The sequence below is a fragment of the Staurois parvus genome, unplaced genomic scaffold (genome assembly GCF_062004578.1).
Source record: "Staurois parvus isolate SC_StPar_1 unplaced genomic scaffold, SC_StPar_1.0 ptg001245l, whole genome shotgun sequence".
Classification (NCBI taxonomy): Eukaryota; Metazoa; Chordata; class Amphibia; order Anura; family Ranidae; genus Staurois; species Staurois parvus.
The window spans coordinates 585,646-605,297 of record NW_028319041.1 but is presented as its reverse complement, the minus strand read 5'-3'; the positions used below and the strand labels follow the sequence as shown (position 1 = coordinate 605,297).

Here is a 19,652-nt window from a genome sequence, read left to right as displayed (position 1 = left end):
CTGTACCCATATGAAATTTTTATAATTTTTTTTTAGACAGATAGTTTTTTCTGTTCTAAAATTTTGTAAATTAGTAATTTTTCTCCTTCAATGATGTGCGCTTATGAGGCTGCAGTGATGGGCACTGATAGGAGGCACTGATGAGGAGGCACTGGTAGGTGGCACTAATGGGCATTGACAGGCATCACTGGTGGGCACTCACAGACATTACTGATGGGCACTGAAAGGAAGTACTCATATATGGCACTGATAGGCGGCACTGACTGGCACTGAGAGGCGGCACTGACTGGCACTGAGAGGCGGCACTGACTGGAACTGTTAGATGGCACTGACTGGCAGCACTCATAGGTGGCACTGACTGGCACTGAGAGGTGGCACTGCCTGGAACTGTTAGATGGCACTGATTGGCAGCACTCATAGGCGGCACTGACTGGCACTGATAGTTGGCACTGAAAGGCAGCTCAGATGGGCACTAATATGTGGCATTGATATGCACTGATGGATGAAATACACCTCCTGCAATCAGCCTCAGGTGATTGCTGATTGCAGGAGTGAGCTTCTGGTTGCTGAGAACACCCGCTGGCCGCTCGCCTGGTACTGCAGCCCACAAGGCAGGTGAGTCCCACCACCATTGGCGAGTCCATTCCTGACGCTTGATGCTTGTAACCGCGCCTAAACGCTTGTAAACGTTAGACACTTTGACAAGCGTCAGGTGTTTTTTCTGCCAAAACTCTGCTGCCAATATGAGGACCTTTTTTAAAATCCTTCTACTTGTTTCCCATTCTCTTAAGTCATCAGTCAACGTTTTTTAGCTATAATTAACACATATGATTCCTCTGGGTTTGGCTTTTACAAAATATTGATTGAGCCATATTTAGAACAAATAAAAAGTAAGAAAAATAACAGAATTATCTATATTTTATATCTTAATATTATATCTTTATTAGAACCAGAGCCAGCCTTCACCAACTTGGACAAGGTGCAGAAAGAGGTCCAGGCTATCTTGTCAGAGAAGACCACCATGAGATGTGAAGTGGCTCAGGAGAAGACGGAGGTGAAGTGGTACAAAGATGGGAAACTGATCACATCCAGCAAGAAGCTGAAGGTGGAGACTGAGGGTAGATCTCGGTGTTTGGTGGTGGAGCAGGTGGAGAAGAACGATGCCGGGGTATATACCTGTGAGACCTCTGGACAGAAGATCAACTTCAAGGTCAACATAAAAGGTGAGATTAATTTTTCCTATCACTTAAAGGATGTTGAGTTGCAAGAAGGTGGATAAATTTAGATGTTGATGGACAAATGCATCATACTTTCAAGTGCATTGAGTTTGCATTTGAGATCAGATTTGAGTGCCTTCTTAAGTTCTTCGAACCTGCGGCTGACTTATTTTTTAATGTCCATCAAACATGATTTTGCATTCCTATTGACTTTGCAAGGAAAGACATGCAGCTCTAACCGAAAGCCCATGTACATAGGCCCCTAAAGGTTCAATTGCTAACCAGAAATCTGCTGTATATGCTAACTGTGGTGACATCTCTTCTTGAAATGCGTTAAAGGTTGGTGGCATGGTGGTGAATTTTCCCAGCAACAGTTTAAGTGGTTAGCAAGATTCCAGGAACAGATTGTTGAAATCATTTATGACATTTGTTTGTAGTGTTAAAGGTGAAATTTTGAGGGCCAATGACATTATGACATCATTTTTAAATATCTAAGGGCCTGTGTCAAAAAGCTCTTGTTTGTCTCTAAGGGGTTTCTCATTCTAATACAATGGGAATGCAAAACCTGCTTGTAGCAGGTCAAAGGCAATTTAGAAGAAGGCTCAGATGCACCTATCAATGTATTCTGAATGATCTCAGAAGCATCACAAATGAGTGTTAAAGAGGAGCTCCAGTTCCCCCCCCCCAAGAAAATGAAGTCAGCGGCTACAAATACTGTAGCTGCAAACTTTTAATATAAGTACACTTACCTGTCCATGGATCCAGTGATGTCCACACCCGAGCCGATTCTTCAGTTGGCATTGGGTGTAAGTGACGGCTTCTTAGGTAAGGGAAACCGGCAGTGAAGCTTTTTTGGCTTCACAGATGGTTTCCTGCTGAGCATATGAGAACCGCTCCACACTTTGTGAATTGCCCTGCAGTCCTGTGTGTGTCCCAGAGTGCTACAGGGGGATGAAGGAGGGGACCAATCTTCCTCACAGATGACGCAGCAATCTGACCCAGAAGTAAGAACGTATACCTGTCAAAACCAGGTACCTGCTCCCCCCTAAAAAGTGTTACATTTGGCAGTGGAGGGAAGGAGGATGCCACAAGTGGATCTTCCCCTTTTGGGTTAAGTTCTGCTTTAATGCCATAGACATACTGTAAGTCCAAAGCCTATCGACACAGGCCCTAAAACTAATGCTTTGAGCAGAACCTCATGCAAATAGCTAAATATACATATGAAATACATACATGTTTGCTGTTTAACCTGCCAAAGGGTTTGTATTTCTGTTTATTCAGTTGAAGATCTATATTCACTTCTGATTCCTCAGCAACCTCTGAAATCTCTAAATTGTGCATTTTAGAATCAAATATATTTCAATTAAATAGCCTACATTGTGCAGGGAATTTCCAAATTCAGTTCACCGTTAAAACCGAGAGGAACATAATTCCAAAACTGAAAATTAGGTCTTAGATAGATTTTGAACTCTAGAATTGAGATCAACCAAAAAAAGAGCTTGTCCAAGTCTCCACACCTGCTTCTAAGGAATCTGGTGGGGTTTTGTTGTTAGTTTAGTAAGTTTGTAGAAACCAGGGAAGTTTCAAACATCGTGTTGCTCGGTTTCCTCATATTTGCAGACAACAGACCCAAGTAATTGTGTTTTATTTACAGAACCAGAGCCAGCTTTCATCCATCTGGACAAGGTCCAGAAAGAGGTCCAAGCTATCTTGTCGGAGAAGGCCACCCTTAACTGTGAGGTGGTCCAGGAGAAGATGGAGGTGAAGTGGTACAAGGACGGGAAGTTGATCACCTCCAGCAAGAAACTGAAGCTGGAGACTGTGGGTAAATCACGGCATCTGGTGGTAGAAGAGGTGGAGAAGAAGGATGCTGGAGAATATACCTGTGAGGCCGCCGGACAGAAGATCAACTTTAAGATCAGCGTCAAAGGTTAGCAGGATCATGGGATAACAAACAATAGCTTCTCCAGAGAGATATTTTTTAGGACAGTCTTTCTTAAAGCTTTATGACTACAAATGTCTGCAGAGGGATGATTGGGTGGGTCCTATATATGTTCTAATGAGCTAAATAGCTACAGGCCAGTTTCCTGTAAAACTCCTAACTCACTAATTGGATGCAATTCATTCTGGTGCTTCAAGCGTTGCTCTGGTAGATTGTTGGTTGCAGCAGTTGTATGAATTACTTGATAAGCCAACTTGGTCTGCACCTATGAAAGTTCCAATGCCCTGACTGGCTACAGGTTGTCTACTTTGTAAATGTTTCAATTCACCAAATTTCAGACTTTTTGCCTCTTTTCAAATAAATGTAATAGCCAAACAAAAAGCTCTTATGTATGAGGGATATATTTCGACTGCCATTCCTGAATACCACCTGAAAAAAACTTCCTTTCTGTGATATTGATTCGATGGCTCCAATACTTTGACCAATAACCCAAACAAGTATACACATCAGGAGCTAGGACTTCAGTGGCTACATATTTAATGTAGGTTATTGACTCCATAATAAAGCCAGAGACAGCCAGGCAAGTAGCATTTTCATGCTTTATACTGTATATTCATGAATACAATATTTAATGAAATGTTACATTTTTTTGTATTTTAGAACCAGAGCAGGCATTTATCAGTCTGGACAAGGTTCAAAAAGAGGTCCAGGCTGTGGTGTCAGAGAAGGCCACCCTGAGCTGTGAGGTGGCCCAGGAGAAGACTGAGGTGAAATGGTACAAAGAAGGGAAATTGATCACCTCCAGCAAGAAAGTGAGGGTGGAGACTGAGGGTAAATCACGCTGTCTGGTGGTAGAGCAGGTAGAGAAGAAGGATGCCGGAGAATATACTTGTGAGGCTGCTGGAAAGAAAGTCAACTTCAAAATCAACGTCAAAGGTAGCTAAAACCCTCCAGTTCCTTTACTTCTTTAGTTTATTATGATATCTAATCTAAAAATATTACACATATACGTTTAGCCATCCAAAAGTCTCATTGTCCACACAAAATAACCAAAAACTTGAAGAAGTCTTGAAGAGCCAATGCAGTTCTGGCCATATTGTGGATTGACTCATTAGACTACATGTTTTATGTTAGATTTATGACTGCTTTCAGTTATAATTTTTTGGGCATCGCTGAATCTCACTAGGGTTATGGAGAGAGAAGGATCACTCTTCACCACCTTTGTGAGGACTCTATAAGCTTGAATTGTCAGCTAACCTCCATCTGCATCTGCACAGTAAAATGCTTGAAGGAAATCCTGATAGACATTTTTTCAGACAGCCTCAAAATAATGGGAACAACAGACCTATTTTGGTTCATGCTTTTGTTACAGAACCAGAGCCGGCATTCATTCATCAGGAAAAGGTCCAAAAAGAAGTCCAGGCTACCTTGTCAGAGAAGGCCACCCTGAGCTGTGAGGTGGCCCAGGAGAAGACAGAGGTGAAGTGGTACAAAGACGGGAAATTGATCACCTCCAGCAAGAAAGTGAGGGTGGAGTCTGAGGGTAAATCTCGGCACCTGGTGGTGGAACAGGTTGAGAAGAAAGATGCTGGAGAATATATCTGTGAGGTCGCTGGACAGAAGATCAATTTTAGGATCAACGTCAAAGGTTCGTAGGATACTATCACAGGCAGTAGCTACTCTAGGCTCATGTTCTACAGTTATTTCATTTGTAAAGATTTTGTGTTAAAACATCTGGGGAGAATGTACACACTTAACTGGAATGAGATATTCATGCAACAGTTGGTTTTGGATCCTGTGTATGATCTGACTGGTTACAGGTCAGTTTCAAGAAACTGTTCTAAATGTCTGATTGGCGACCTGTTGTTCTGATTCTGTAAGTGATTTACTGCTCTAATTGGTGATCTTAAATGTTCTTGTATTTCAGAACCAGAGCCGGCCTTCACCAGTCTGGACAAGGTCCAGAAAGAGGTCCAGGCTGTGGTGTCAGAGAAGGCCACCCTGAGCTGTGTGATGGCCCAGGAAAAGACAGAGGTGAAGTGGTACAAAGACGGGAAATTGATCACCTCCAGCAAGAAAGTGAGGGTGGAGTCTGAGGGTAAATCTCGGCACCTGGTGGTGGAACAGGTTGAAAAGAAAGATGCTGGAGAATATACCTGTGAGGCCGCTGGACAGAAGATCAACTTTAAGATCAACGTCAAAGGTTAGTAGGATACTATGCTGTAGGCAGTAGCTATTCTAGGCTCATGTTCTACAGTTATTTCATTTGCAAAGATTTTGTGTTTAAAATGTCTGAGGAAAATGTACACACTTAACTGAAATGAAACATTCATGTAGCTGTTGGTTTGGGGTCCTGTGTATGATCTGACTGGTTACAGGTCAGTTTCAAGAAAATGTTCTAAATGTTTGATTGGCGACATGTTGATCTGATTCTGTAAGTGATTTACTGCTCTAATTAGTCATCTTAAATGTTCTTGTATTCCAGAACCAGAGCCGGCATTCACCAGTCTGGACAAGGTCCATAAAGAGGTCCAGGCTGTGGTGTCAGAGAAGGCCACCCTGAGCTGTGAGGTGGCCCAGGAGAAGACAGAGGTGAAGTGGTACAAGGAAGGGAAATTGATCACCTCCAGCAAGAAAGTGAGGATGGAGTCTGAGGGTAAATCTAGGCGCCTGGTGGTGGAACAGGTTGAAAAGAAAGATGCTGGAGAATATACCTGTGAGGCCGCTGGACAGAAGATCAACTTTAAGATCAACGTCAAAGGTTAGTAGGATACTAATTTTAGGCAGTAGCTATTCTAGGCTCATGTTCTACAGTTATTTCATTTGCAAAGATTTTGTGTTTAAAATGTCTGAGGAAAATGTACACACTTAACTGAAATGAAACATTCATGTAGCTGGTGGTTTGGGGTCCTGTGTATGATCTGACTGGTTACAGGTCAGTTTCAAGAAACTGTTCTAAATGTTTGATTGGCGACCTGTTGATCTGATTCTGTAAGTGATTTACCGCTCTAATTGGTCATCTTAAATGTTCTTGTATTTCAGAACCAGAGCCGGCATTCACCAGTCTGGACAAGGTCCAGAAAGAAGTCCAGGCTGTGGTGTCAGAGAAGGCCACCCTGAGCTGTGTGATGGCCCAGGAAAAGACAGAGGTGAAGTGGTACAAGGAAGGGAAATTGATCACCTCCAGCAAGAAAGTGAGGATGGAGTCTGAGGGTAAATCTAGGCGCCTGGTGGTGGAACAGGTTGAAAAGAAAGATGCTGGAGAATATACCTGTGAGGCCGCTGGACAGAAGATCAACTTTAAGATCAACGTCAAAGGTTAGTAGGATACTATCGCAGGCAGTAGCTATTCTAGGCTCATGCTACAGTTATTTCATTTATAAAGATTTTGTGTAAAAATGTCTGAGGAAAATGTACACACTTAACTGGAATGAAACATTCATGTAGCTGGTGGTTTGGGGTCCTGTGTATGATCTGACTGGTTACAGGTCAGTTTCAAGAAACTGTTCGAAATGTTTGATTGGCGACCTGTTGATCTGATTCTGTAAGTGATTTACCGCTCTAATTGGTCATCTTAAATGTTCTTGTATTTCAGAACCAGAGCCGGCATTCACCAGTCTGGACAAGGTCCAGAAAGAGGTCCAGGCTGTGGTGTCAGAGAAGGCCACCCTGAGCTGTGAGGTGGCCCAGGAGAAGACAGAGGTGAAGTGGTACAAAGACGGGAAATTGATCACCTCCAGCAAGAAAGTGAGGGTGGAGTCTGAGGGTAAATCTCGGCTCCTGGTGGTGGAACAGGTTGAAAAGAAAGATGCTGGAGAATATACCTGTGAGGCCGCTGGACAGAAGATCAACTTTAAGATCAACGTCAAAGGTTAGTAGGATACTAAGCTGTAGGCAGTAGCTATTCTAGGCTCATGTACTACAGTTATTTCATTTATAAAGTTTTTGTGTAAAAACGTCTGAGGAGAATGTAAACACTTAACTGGAATGAGATATTCATGTAGCAGTTGATTTTGGGTCCTGTGTATGATCTGACTGGTTACAGGTCAGTTTCAAGAAAATGTTCTAATTGTTTTATTGGCTACAGGTTGATCTGATTCTGTAAGTGATTTACCGCTCTAATTGGTCATCTTAAATGTTCTTGTATTTCAGAACCAGAGCCGGCATTCACCAGCCTGGACAAGGTCCAGAAGGAAGTCCAGGCTGTGGTGTCAGAGAAGGCCACCCTGAGCTGTCAGGTGGCCCAAGAAAAGATGGAGGTGAAGTGGTACAAGGAAGGGAAACTGATCACCTCCAGCAAGAAAATGAGGGTGGAGATTGAAGGTAAATCTCGGCATCTGGTGGTGGAGCAGGTGGAGAAGAAAGATGCTGGAGAATACACTTGTGAGGTGGCTGGACAGAAGATCAACTTTAAGATCAACGTCAAAGGTTGGTAGTAGTTCAGAAAATTAAACTAGATTAAAGTTATTGTTTGACATTTTCTCTATGGCCACTGTAGCGCTGCTCTGCTGGAGGAATACTGTCCAGGTTTCCCCACAATCTTTACCCGGAAAGCCAGGCACACAGCTCATTCACTGGTTTTCTCCAATGACCAGTCTAGAGGTGTTGTTTTGGGTTTTTTTTTTTTAAATTTTGGAGAACTTGGTTAGTACGCTTGAGGATAGTACACCTTTGTACACCTTAGGAGTTGGATATTCTTCAGAACAAGCTATATTAAAGTCCATGCTTGTAGCAAACAGTGGACTTCAGGTTTAAGGTAGTAGTATTAGTAGTAGTAGTAGCAGTCATCTGTAACTTTCTTTCTAAGAACCCTAAGAGCAGCATTCCTTTAAGAAGAAGGATAGATGGACAAAGTTGTTCAGGACACTAGCTGGTGTCTCCTTTAGCTAGACTTGCAGCTGGCTCTTTAGCACCAGAGGGGTTTTTGCAACTCAAAGTCTCTAAGATCCTTTCAGAGGTGTCTGTACTCACAAGGCCCAAGAACAGTTGGTTGTCTTCTTTCATAATACCGGACCAGATCTCAGTCAGCTCTTAGCAAAACCCAGGTCTCAGCATTCAGGCCCTCAGGTCACCTACCTGAATCCTCCAAACAGTAGATGTGGTAGCTTTTGCCTGGGAGGGCAATATGCCCACACCAGGCTGGACTATTTCTATCCAGGAAAAGTCCCAGAGCCTAGTGTGCTCACTGAATACAGTATATACAATTACCCAGCATGCCATAAGAGGAACCCGTTTTTTATTATTATGATAATGACAGCTCACGGTACATTAAATAACAGAAGAATGTGCTGTATTAAGTGTATTTAAAGTGGGCACGCTGTCATTGTCCATATACACATTTCTCCATCTGTACATACAGTTGCAAGAAAAAGTATGTGAACCCCTTGGGATTACGTGGAGTTTTGCATGAATTGGGCATAAAATGTGCTCTGAATGTCATCTAAGTCACAACAATAGAAGAACATAGTCTGTTGAACATAATACTACACAAACATTAGATGTTGCCATGGTAAACATTCACAGTGCAGGGAGGAAAAAGTATGTGAACCTTTGGACTTAATAACTGGTTGACCCTCCTTTGGCAGCAATAACCTCAACCAAACGTTTCCTGTAGTTGCAGATCAGACCTGCACAACGATCTGGAATCATTTTGGACCACTCCTCTTTACAAAACTGTTTCAGTGTAGCAATATTCTTGGGATGTCTGGTGTGAATCGCTCTCTTAAGGTCATACCACAGCATTTCAATTGGGTTGAGGTCAGGACCCTGACTGGGCCACTCCAGAAAGTGTATTCTGTGCTGTTGCAGCCATTGTTTTGTTGAATTACTTGTATGCTTTGGGTCATGTCCTGTTGCATCACCCATCCTCTGCGGAGCTTCAGTTGGCAGACAAATGGTCGTACGTTTTGCTGTAAAATGTCTTGATAAACTCTGGAATTCATTTTCCCTTCAATGACAACAATCCGTGCAGGCCCTGAGGCAGCAAAGCAGCCCCAACCCCAAACCATGATGGTACCTCCGCCATGTTTCACAGTGGGGATGAGGTTTTGATGTTGGTGTGCTGTGCCTTTTTTTCTCCACACATAGTGTTGTGTGTTCTTCCCAAACAACTCAATCTTGGTTTCATCTGTCCACAGTATATTTTGCCAGTAGTGCTGTGGAACATCCAGGTGCTCTTTTGCAAACTTCCAACATGCTGCAATATTCTTTTTGGACAGTAATGGCTTCCTCCGTGGTGTCCTCCCATGTACTCCATTCTTTAGCTGACACTCTGGGATTCTTCTTTACCTCATGCAGCATTCTGCGCTGTGCTCTTGCAGTAATTTTTACAGGACGACCACGCCTAGGGAGAGTAGCAACAGTGCTAAACTTTCTGCATTTGTAGACACTCTGTCTTACCATGGACACATGAACATCAAGGCTTTTGGAGATACTTTTGTAACCCTTTCCAGCTTCATGCAAGTCAACAATTCTTGATCGTAGGTCTTCTGAGAGCTCTTTTCTGCGAGGCATGGTTCACATCAGACAGTGCTTCTTGAAACCAGTAAACCCAAAACAGGTGTGTGTTTTTTAAGGGCAGGACAGCTGTCAGCAACACATCCAATATCATCACACTGATTGGAGTCAAGGTTGGCTCACTCCTGGCTCCAATTAGCTCTGGGAGAAGTCAGTAAGCTAGGGCCTCACATACTTTTTCCTCCCTGCACTGTGAATGTTTACATGTTATGTGCAATTAAACCATGGCAACATCTAATGTTTGTGTAGTATTATGTTCAGCAGGCTGTGTTCTTCTATTGTTGTGACTTAGATGACGTTCAGAGCACATTTTATGCCCAATTCATGCAAAACTCCACGTAATCCCAAGGGGTTCACATACTTTTTCTTGCAACTGTAAATACACTCATCAATGTTTATCTTTACTTTGAAAGTAGAGTATGGTATTACACGTGTAGCACCCTCCTTGTTAGCTAGGGGTAGCTAGAAAACTATGTTTTTAGCTAGAAGGCTGAGTAGCAGTCTGGGTGATAGTCAGAGGGGGCCAAATTCAGGTCAGGGCTGAAAGGCTCTGCAGATCAGCTCAATGTACCTCCCATTGATCTAGAGATTTGGAGAAGTCTCTAGAACACGGTGAGCAGGGGTGAGGAGGAGCTGGCCTGCACTATTGAAGGATCCTGGCCAATCTTCAGGCAGGAGGCTTGGCATGGAGTCAGAACTGCCCTTAAGAATGACTGAGCCTGCTCAGAGGCAGGGAGAGTTTGGGTGGAAGATTTGAAGCAGGCTGAGATGCAGGAGCCTGGGAGGGGGCTCATTGGGAAGGGGTCTACCTCCAGACATAGGTGCACTCAACCTCAGGAGTCCCCTAAGAGAGGACCACCTGTGGAGCAGGGAAGGATCCAGCCCATCAGAAGGCCTGAAGGCAGCTACCAACCCAACAAGCACACAGGAGCAGAAGAGTGAGTAATCCTACACCCCCTGGGCCAGTTAAGGGAAAAGGGGCATTCTGATGGGAAAGCTGACTAGCTCCTTGTCTGGACTGTTTCAACTTAAAGGGCAGGCACTCAGGGATTTCCTCCAGATATCTGGATGAGAAGAGGATTCATCTGGGGTTTGGGGGGTGGTACACTGGGAAAGGCTGGAGACGTTTCAAGGAAAGAACCTTTTGCTGTAAAAAGACTTATACATAGTTGACAGGAAATTGTCATCAGTTTACTGTTCCCTTGGGCATCCCATACAGTGCTTACTCCATTCAAGTTCAAATGCCTTTAATAAAACTTAAAAACGACCCCCCCCCCCTTAGATTGAGGACCATGTAGATTTATTGTATGTGGGAGAAGGACCCATTTACTAACAGCTAAAAAGACCATTGTTTTAGTGGTTGCTTACCTTGGGGCTAGAGGAGAGAGGCTTTGCTGATGCAACATCTCCGGCTCGTCCTAATGAAGTTGGTGCTGTAACTATGGAGGCAGCATCATCAGACAGCAGATGGATCTACTACTATTCATTGTAAATGTGGAAATCAACATTAAGCCAGAACCTTAGCTTAGAGATGAGCCGTATACTATGTGCAGTTGTGTGACATACAGAGCCCCTCTGTAAAACATTCTGTCCCACCCTTGCTCTAGGAACGCTGCATATAGAAGGAACACTGCTGAGCCTGTGCCTTCTCCACCAGTCCAGTATATCCCTACCTCCGCACTCCCAGTGACAGAATGGGGTCCCGCCTTGCACTGGCACGGACCTCTTGTGTGCACATAATCAACTCTTTCTCTCTCCCTTACCATGTGGTGAGGTACTTGGGGGTCTCCATTCTCAGGTTTTGGTTCCAAATACTTTGTGGGGGAACCAACTGCTAGGGAGGGAGTCAGAAATGAACCCCCATGCTACCGGAGGGCCTGTCACCTACGCCGGGTACTAATGCTGTCTGGCCGCTATCACATTCTCACAAGTTCATAGTCACCCATGGCAACTACACTCCGACGACTCTTCTGCCAAGTTATCCCTTGCAGTGGCCTTACTCTTCTACCCCATGTGTGCACAACAGGCCCTGTTCTTCAATATGCCATGTACCACCATGCACCCCTTTAAGTTACTTCAGACAAAGCTTTCAAACAGTTCAGGAAACTTTAATTGAAGGCTGCAACAGTACAGTACAAACAGTTGCAAAGCCCTAACTAGGCTCTAGGCTGCCCAGGCATACCTTGGCAGGTAGAAGTCCATTACTGGCAGAGCCCATTATTGGTGGGGTCCCTTGATGAGAGCTTGTAGGTTGCTATAGGTTACATCTTCTGGCATGGACCCATTAGCTTATTCCTATATAGTCCTCCTAGTGCTCTGCACCCAGCCTTCCCCCTTTTTATTGGACCCACAGGAAGAAGGGCAGAGCCCAGAAAAGCCCAGGAAAACTCTGGCACATTCCTAGCTAATAACAATACAACTTGAAGGCACCTGCCTACACAATCACTTGATTACATTAAGCAGACCCTTACATTTAACAATCACTTTCATAAAGTGCCCTAACATATCATGGGGTAATTTCTACACATTATAAGCAGGCAAGAGTCTGCAACAACATTAAATTAAATAAATACGATTACTGTAGACTGATAATTGCTGTGGAAGTCACATCTTGTATGCCTTTTGAGAGTCATTATTCTGGAATGTCCAGCAAGGCACTGATTGACCATGCAACATCAATACTAACCGTGATGCCCATTCATTAATTTGGCCCATTTTCCCATTAGAGCCAGAAGCCAAGTTCAAGAAAATCCCTGCACAGAAAGAGTCAATTGTTGCCCAGGAACATGAGGACATAACAATGGTGACCTCAGTTCAGCCTGAAAATGCTCCAGTGAAATGGTTTAAAGATGGAACAGAGTTGACCGCCTCCAAGAAGTACCAAATATCTTCAGATGGTGCATCCAGGATACTGGTGGTGAAATCAGCGGAGTCTAAGGACAGTGCCGTGTACTCCTGCCGCATCAGCAGCGACAAGCAGGAATTTAAAGTCCAAGTGAAGGGTGAGGAACAGTTTATGGTGTTAATTTTTCTTTAAAATATCTCCAAGTCCAAGAATCTAGGAAGCTGCATAAAGGATAGATAGATAGATAGATAGATAATAGATAGATAGATAGATAGATAGATAGATATAGATAGATAGATACTGCCTGCATCCATTTGGGTAGCTTCTCCAAAATACTAATTCTCACCATACTAATTGAGAAGTCTCTGTGCAAGGCTTGGAAGTGAACCCTTTGTGTCTCCTCCCCATGGTGCAGGCTTGCATAACGACAGGAGAGCCAAGAGAAGTAAGGTCTCCATGAGGCATTGGTCTCTTCAAGGGAGTGAACCTATACCTCCTGTGCCCAGTTTGAGGGGTTCCCACTATGCCTCCTGCATCTGTATTTTTTTTATAATATTAGGAATGTAACAGGACATGGGTGCGCTGACCATTTAACTGGTCACTGGGATGAATGCTCCTTACCAGGGGCGGACTGACAACTCATGGGGCCCCCGGGCAATAGGGGATCATGGGGCCCCTGTGTCCTTGCCCAAACTGAAAAAAGCCTATGAAAAAGGTACCAGGGGCATCTCATGGGGCGCCCTAGTGACCCCAGGCCCTCGGGCACTGCCCGAGTTTCCAAATGGTCAGTCCGCCCTTGCTCCTTACACTTGTGGTCAGTGGGAAGATCATCAGTGTCAGTGGTTACTTATCTGAGAGACAGAAGCTGATCATTGCTCAATGAACCCCTAGCAACCTCTGGAGGAATCTTAATTGAGAATGGCTGCACTAAAGGCATAAAGCATGTTAAAGCAGAAATCCAGGCAAAATTATTTTCCCATGAAGCCTCACATTTTTAACCGGAGTTCTGCTTTCAGTTTAATGAATGAGATCATTTTTGGCTCTCCTTGTACATGAACAAAAGTGAACAGTGAAGTTAGTGAACATCTGACCATCACACCTATATGAGCTTGTTGGACATCCCATCCCAAAATCCAATAGTAACCAGAAACCGGTGCTCAAATCTCTCTTGCTGCACTCAAAATGGAATCTTGCACTTGCTGAGGTGCCGCCCTTGGGGATCTCAATGCTAGCAGAAAAAAAACAAAACAGGGCGCACTCTCTTCATATTTGCAAATACATGCGTAATGTACAGAGCCTCTACTATGGGGGCTCTCAAAATTTGTAGAGTTAGAACTACAGAATATCGGGGTGCCATGATGAGGCTCTGTAGCTTACGCATGTATTTGCAAACGTGTGCTAACTAAACCCCTGTTTTTAACACATACTGTTAGACAGGTTCATTCGGTTTGTTTGCAGGCTGGTTGGCAAGCTGAGCTGGGAATTTTTCTCTTTTGTTGTTTGTCATTTCTCTTACTCTACTTCCTGAAAACCACCCTTTATAAAGATATCATTGTCCTCCAGTCTGGGGTTTCTGACCAAGCTAGCAGGGGCAGGAAGTGATGTACATAAATAACTCTATGATAGTAAGAGGCACAGCAACTTACAATCATGGACAGCAGAGGGCAGTGTATTCCTACAATGTCTTTGTATTAATAGTACTTTTCACTGGAAGCACCTAAACTTCATCATTTGGAGGGGGGTCCACATATTTGGCTATAGAAAAAAGTGCGATGGTCAGGTGTCTACAACCTTTTGGCCATGTAGTGTACCTTCGTCCTATTCATGTGATTTCCTCACTGCTTTTCACAGTAAACTACTCAGAGAGTAAGTCAAGTTGTAGGAATCTCATCCAATAGTTTCTTCTCAAAGAGTCTTGCCTTTCTTCTTGCAACATGGAGGCTGATCGGATGATTATATTAAAAAACTGGGGCTGATCAGATCATTAAATTGAAGACATGTGCCATCCCCCACCCCGCACCCCCACCTACACATATATGCCAGACTGTTTAGAAAGAACTGGCAAAGCCTTACTGATAATCTACAGTGCAGAAACCGGTAAGAATCTGCACTAAGGTTTGCCAAAACCCTTGTATGAATTATATTTAACCCTTTGAGGACCAAGGGACGTATTTGTCCCATGTTTTTAATTGCCTGTATCATCTGATTAAGAACTTAAAACTCTTTTTTTTTTTTGGTTTGAGTCAAAATATTAGTTCTTATCAACAAACAACAAATGGATCTAGCTTTTTGCCAATTATTTCATGAAATGTTACAGCAACTGAAGTGTACGAACTTTAAAAACAAAAAAATTGATTCTTTTGGCTTTCCAAAATCTTACGGTTCTCAAAGGGTTAAGCAGGAGAGGATTGGATGTTATTCTCAGATGAACTGAAGTTTCTGCATTTTATATGTACCTCAGAAATCCCAGTGAAGTTCACAAAGAAGCTGGAAGCTTTGATCGGAGAGATCGGCTCTTCCATCACCTTGACCTGCGAGCTGGGACAGGCAAAGGGCGATGTTGTCTGGAAGAGGAACGGAGAGGAGATCAAGGCCAGCAAACGCTTTCAGATGCAGTCAGATGGAACCAAACGCAGCCTGACCGTCACCCAGTTGAAGGCAGAGGATGGTGGAGAGTATTCCTGCGAATCCCGGGATGATAAAACTATCACACAACTCACTACCAAAGGTACTTTATACATATGAGTCTAAACACTGCTTTAGGGCATGTTCACATTGATCCGTAGCAAAAATGTGGTAGGTAAGTAAGGTTTAGTCAGTAAAGTGTGCAGCACAGTGGCTAAACTGTTAGTGCTTCTGCCTGGCAGTACTAGGGTTGTTGGTTTGAATCCCAACCATGGAACCCCCTCCTGGAGTTTGCATGTTCTCCCTGTGCCTGTGTGGGTTTCCTACAGGTACTCCAGTTTCCTCCCACACTCCAAAGACATGCTGGTAGGTTAATTGGCTCCTGTCTAAATTGGCCCTACTATGTGTATGTATGAATGTGAGTTAGGGACCTTAGGTTGTACACCCCTTGAGGGTAAGGGACTAATGTGACTGTACAATATATATATATATGTAAATTGATGGTGCTATATTTGTATCTGTAATAAATAAATAATACACCCTTAAAAAGTAAAAGTTATGGGAAACCTCACAAATGACATACAGTGACGTCTGTCAGTACAAGAAAAAAGAACAACGTCCTGCCCTCGAGGTGGATGTTCCAGCAATGGAGGACCTTAGGTCTTCAACAATTTCAAACTAAGCTAGACTTTGATGTCAAGCCCTTCAATATCCACAGTGACCCCCACGCTCTGGCCCACGGCGCCAATCCCAGCATAGGGAAGACACTTCCAATGGCTGATGAATTTCGAAGGTAGATACCCTTTTCTTCATAGTTTGAAACTCGTCAGGTATTGGAAGTGTATTCCCTACGCTGGGATCGGCACCGTGGACCAGATTGTGGAGGTCACTGTGGATACTGTAAAGCTTGACATCAAAGTCTTGGTTAGCTTGAAGTTGTCGAAGACCTATGGTCCTCTGCTCCTTTGGGTCACTGTGGGTATTGATGAGCTTGGCATCATGTGCTGTTTGTGAGCACACACATGTTTTATTTCTTCAATAAAAATATTTTTTAAGGCAATGCACAAGGCTGGTTCACCCTCTGCTTTTGGTTTTCCAGCAGTCTGTCAGTAGCCACTTTTGCTACCACTCATGATCTTTGAATATCTTGCCCATGTGTTGTCCTTACATCTTGTTTTCCTGTACTAGATATTACTGTCAATGACTTAATAATCGGTTGTGTCCTCGCAGCTCCTCGCGTGGTGAAGTTTACAGCAGAACTGAATAACGTGGTAGTAGAGGAAGGTGCAGAAGCCACATTTAAGTGCACATTGACCCCAGAAGATGCCGAGTTGAAGTGGTACCGAAATGGGGCCAAGATAGAAAAGAGCAACAAGTACTCATTCAGCAAGAAAGGGACCGTGCACACCCTGACCATCAGCAAGCTGACCATGCAAGATGCCGGCGAGATCACAGCTGAGGCTGAAGGGGTGAAATCCACCGCTAGCCTCAAAGTCCGAGGTGAGGACCAACATGAAAAGCTTATAGGGATGAAAGTTGTTATGGACAGCCTTTGCTTTGATCAGACAAAACTGGAAATTTATATTGACTTCCCTTTGTTCCTGATACAGCAGAGGTTGAAGGTCAAGGTAGCCCAAGCACGGGTATTTCAAAGGTTTTTTTCTCTCCAATACTACATCTAATGTATGTATGTGAAGGTTCTCATCTATCCAGGTCACATAGGGGGTTATTTACTAAAACCAGAGAGTGCAAAATCTGGTGCAGCTTTGTGCAGAAACCAATCAGCTTTCAGGTTTTATTTTCAAATCTTAATTGAACAAGCTGAAGTTAGAAGTTGATTGGCTGCCATGCACGGCTGCACCGGTTTTAATAAATTTTGCCCTGTAAGTCTAGTAGTAGTTCGTCGTATTCAACTGCACTTGTTCTGTAACGTTGAAGAGGCATCATTGCTTCTCCAAGCCATTTATTCAGTTACAATGAGTGCCAGGGACGTAGCCTAGCCAGGGGCGGACTGACCATTTGGAAACTCGAGCACTGCCCGAGGGCCCGGGGTCAATAGGGGGCCCCATGAGATGCCCCTTGTACCTTTTCATAGGATTTTTTGAGTTCGGGCAAGGACACAGGGGCCCCATGATCCCCTATTGCCCGGGGGCTCCATGAGTTGTCAGTCCGCCCCTGAACCCAGCACATCTTCAAGTATTGTCATTTAAAGAATTACCATCTATGAAGGCTTCCTGACATCAAAGTTGGGATTATGCAGGGCTTTTTTTCAGTGGGAACCTATGAGAACGCAGCTTTGACACCTCCAGCATTGAATGTATGTAATGGCAAGGGGTGGTATGATGTGCTGAAGGGTCTATTGATGCTGGCTGCTGGGGATCTATTGCTGCTGTAGGAGGTCTATTTTTGCATGGGAGGGTTATGGTTTCTGTGGGGTTCTATTGTTGCTGCTGGGGGATCTGTGGTTGCAGGGTCTTATGTTTTGGGAAGATGGGGTCATTTGTTGCTGGGAAGGATCTACTGTTGAGGGAGGAGTCTGTTATTGTTTGCTGCTGGAGGGTCTATTGATGCTGGCTGCTGGGGATCTATTATTGCTGAAGGAGATCTATTTTTTGTGTTGGGGGTCTGTTGTTGCTTGGCGGTTTTGTGCTTCGGGCGGGGGGGGGGTTCATTTGTTGCTGGGAGGGTCTACTGTTGAGAGCGGGATCTATTCTTGTTGATGACTGGAGGGTTTATTGATGCAGGGTGCTAGGAGATCTGTTGTTGTTGCAGGGGGTCTGTTGTTGCTGGGGGTTCAATTGATACTGGGGGATCTGTTGCTGCTGGGGGGGTCTATTGTTGTTGGCTGCAGGGGATATATTTTACTGCTTTTCTAATTATTAACAAATTCCATACAAATCACTTAGCACCACAAAATGATACTTGGTTCTGTATACTTTAAAAGGGGCAGTATTGGGAGGTGGGTAGGGGGTGGAACCAAGGGACATTGCTCGGAGGTGGGTAGAGGGTGGAGACAAGCGTGACTCAGAAGGGGGGGTTCCTGAACTTACTCTCTGAGAAAAAAGTTCTGGGATTATGTATGTAGAACGGGGGGGGGGGGGGTTCCACAACTTTCACACCTCCCATCCAGTTCTTTGACAATCCACATCTACACACCCCATTGAGATTGGATGAAGTTGTCGGTGCTTCACGTGTGGATAACTGTTGGGCTATCTTCCTGACACTCATTGAACTGAAGAGTTGGTTTGGATGTACAGTAACTACTACTGGCAGGACAAATGCTGGCAGGATCGATCATTCTCCCCAGCAGTCTATGTGATTGGTTTACTAAAGGCAAATAGACTGTGCACTTCAATATTGGATAGTCTTTGCAAAGTGAAGCTTCATCTCATTTACTAAGCTCTGGGGCAACTGCACTGTCAAAGTGCACAGTCTATTTTCCTTTTGTAAATCAACTTCAAGATGTTCGAAAAATTTTGCATCTATATTTCCAGTTCTGTCCACCTGCTGCAGAAATGAAAAAAGCAGTCTTCCTCTGCTGAACTTTTCATCTATTCTACATAGAGAATGCAAAAGGAGCGAGACTCAATGGGTGTACAATGGGTCAGAAACAGATCATCTGGTAGGGGACCAGGAATCTTGATGAGAAACTGTATAAGGAGCTAGGCAGCGATTTATCATCTCCTACCCTTCATTTGAAAGGGCCAATCATTTTTAGTAATGAAATCATTTTATATATTTAGTTCGCCAAGATGCTAACTTCTAAAGCTTGGCAGTCATCTCAGTTGTGAAAGCTATGGTGACATCTTTCCAACACATCCCAACTGTGCATCGATTTACCTATTCTCAGAGCTCTCGTCTACAGTAGGTTTGTGGACACCCAACCACTACACCTATTTGAAACTTGTTGGACATCCCATTCTGAAACCATGGAGTTTCGAGTTGCCACCCCTCTCCCTTGTATCTATGATAGTCTCCACCAGGGGCGGACTGACCATTTGCCCCTGGTACCTTTTTCATAGGCTTTTTTGAGTTTGGGCAAGATCGCAGGGGCCCCATGATCCCCTATTGCCCGGGGGCCCCATGAGTTTTCAGTCCACCCCTGGTCTCCACTCTTCTGGAAGGCTTTTCATGAGATTTTGCAGTGGGTCCGTGGGAATTTGTTAGGTCAGATACCGATGTTGGATGAGAAGACCTGGTGTTCCAATTCATCCCAAAGTTATTCTGTAGGGTTGAGATCAGGGTTCCCTCCACACCAAACTGGTCAAACCATGTCTTTATGGAGCTGGCTTTGTTCACCGGGGTACAGTCATGTTAGAGCAGAAAAACGTCTTACCCAAAATGTTAACTAAATTAATTTGTTGGACATCCCATTACAAAACCATGGCCATTAATGTGGAGTTGGCTTTCCTTTGTGGCTGTAACATGCCTCCATTCTTCTAGGATGACTTTCCAAATGATGTTAGAATGTATTTGTGGGAATTTGTGCCTATTTGTGAGGTCAGGT

The 19,652-nt window shown here is 44.0% G+C and overlaps 1 protein-coding gene across 34 annotated transcripts in view; it reads left to right on the top strand.

Annotated features, from left to right (window-relative positions):
• Positions 1-19,652, top strand: part of OBSCN (obscurin, cytoskeletal calmodulin and titin-interacting RhoGEF) — a 518,757-nt gene that overhangs the window by 108,808 nt on the left and 390,297 nt on the right. For 33 of the 34 annotated variants that reach the window (XM_089660447.1, XM_089660452.1, XM_089660453.1 and 30 more), the window contains 12 exons: positions 948-1,223; positions 2,872-3,147; positions 3,820-4,095; positions 4,532-4,807; positions 5,087-5,362; positions 5,645-5,920; positions 6,202-6,477; positions 6,755-7,030; positions 7,312-7,587; positions 12,402-12,677; positions 14,982-15,248; positions 16,376-16,645. In XM_089660447.1, the coding sequence (XP_089516573.1) occupies positions 948-1,223; positions 2,872-3,147; positions 3,820-4,095; positions 4,532-4,807; positions 5,087-5,362; positions 5,645-5,920; positions 6,202-6,477; positions 6,755-7,030; positions 7,312-7,587; positions 12,402-12,677; positions 14,982-15,248; positions 16,376-16,645 (3,297 nt within the window). The remainder of the gene's footprint in view (positions 1-947; positions 1,224-2,871; positions 3,148-3,819; positions 4,096-4,531; positions 4,808-5,086; positions 5,363-5,644; positions 5,921-6,201; positions 6,478-6,754; positions 7,031-7,311; positions 7,588-12,401; positions 12,678-14,981; positions 15,249-16,375; positions 16,646-19,652) is intronic. The other variant, XM_089660462.1, reaches the window with a different exon arrangement.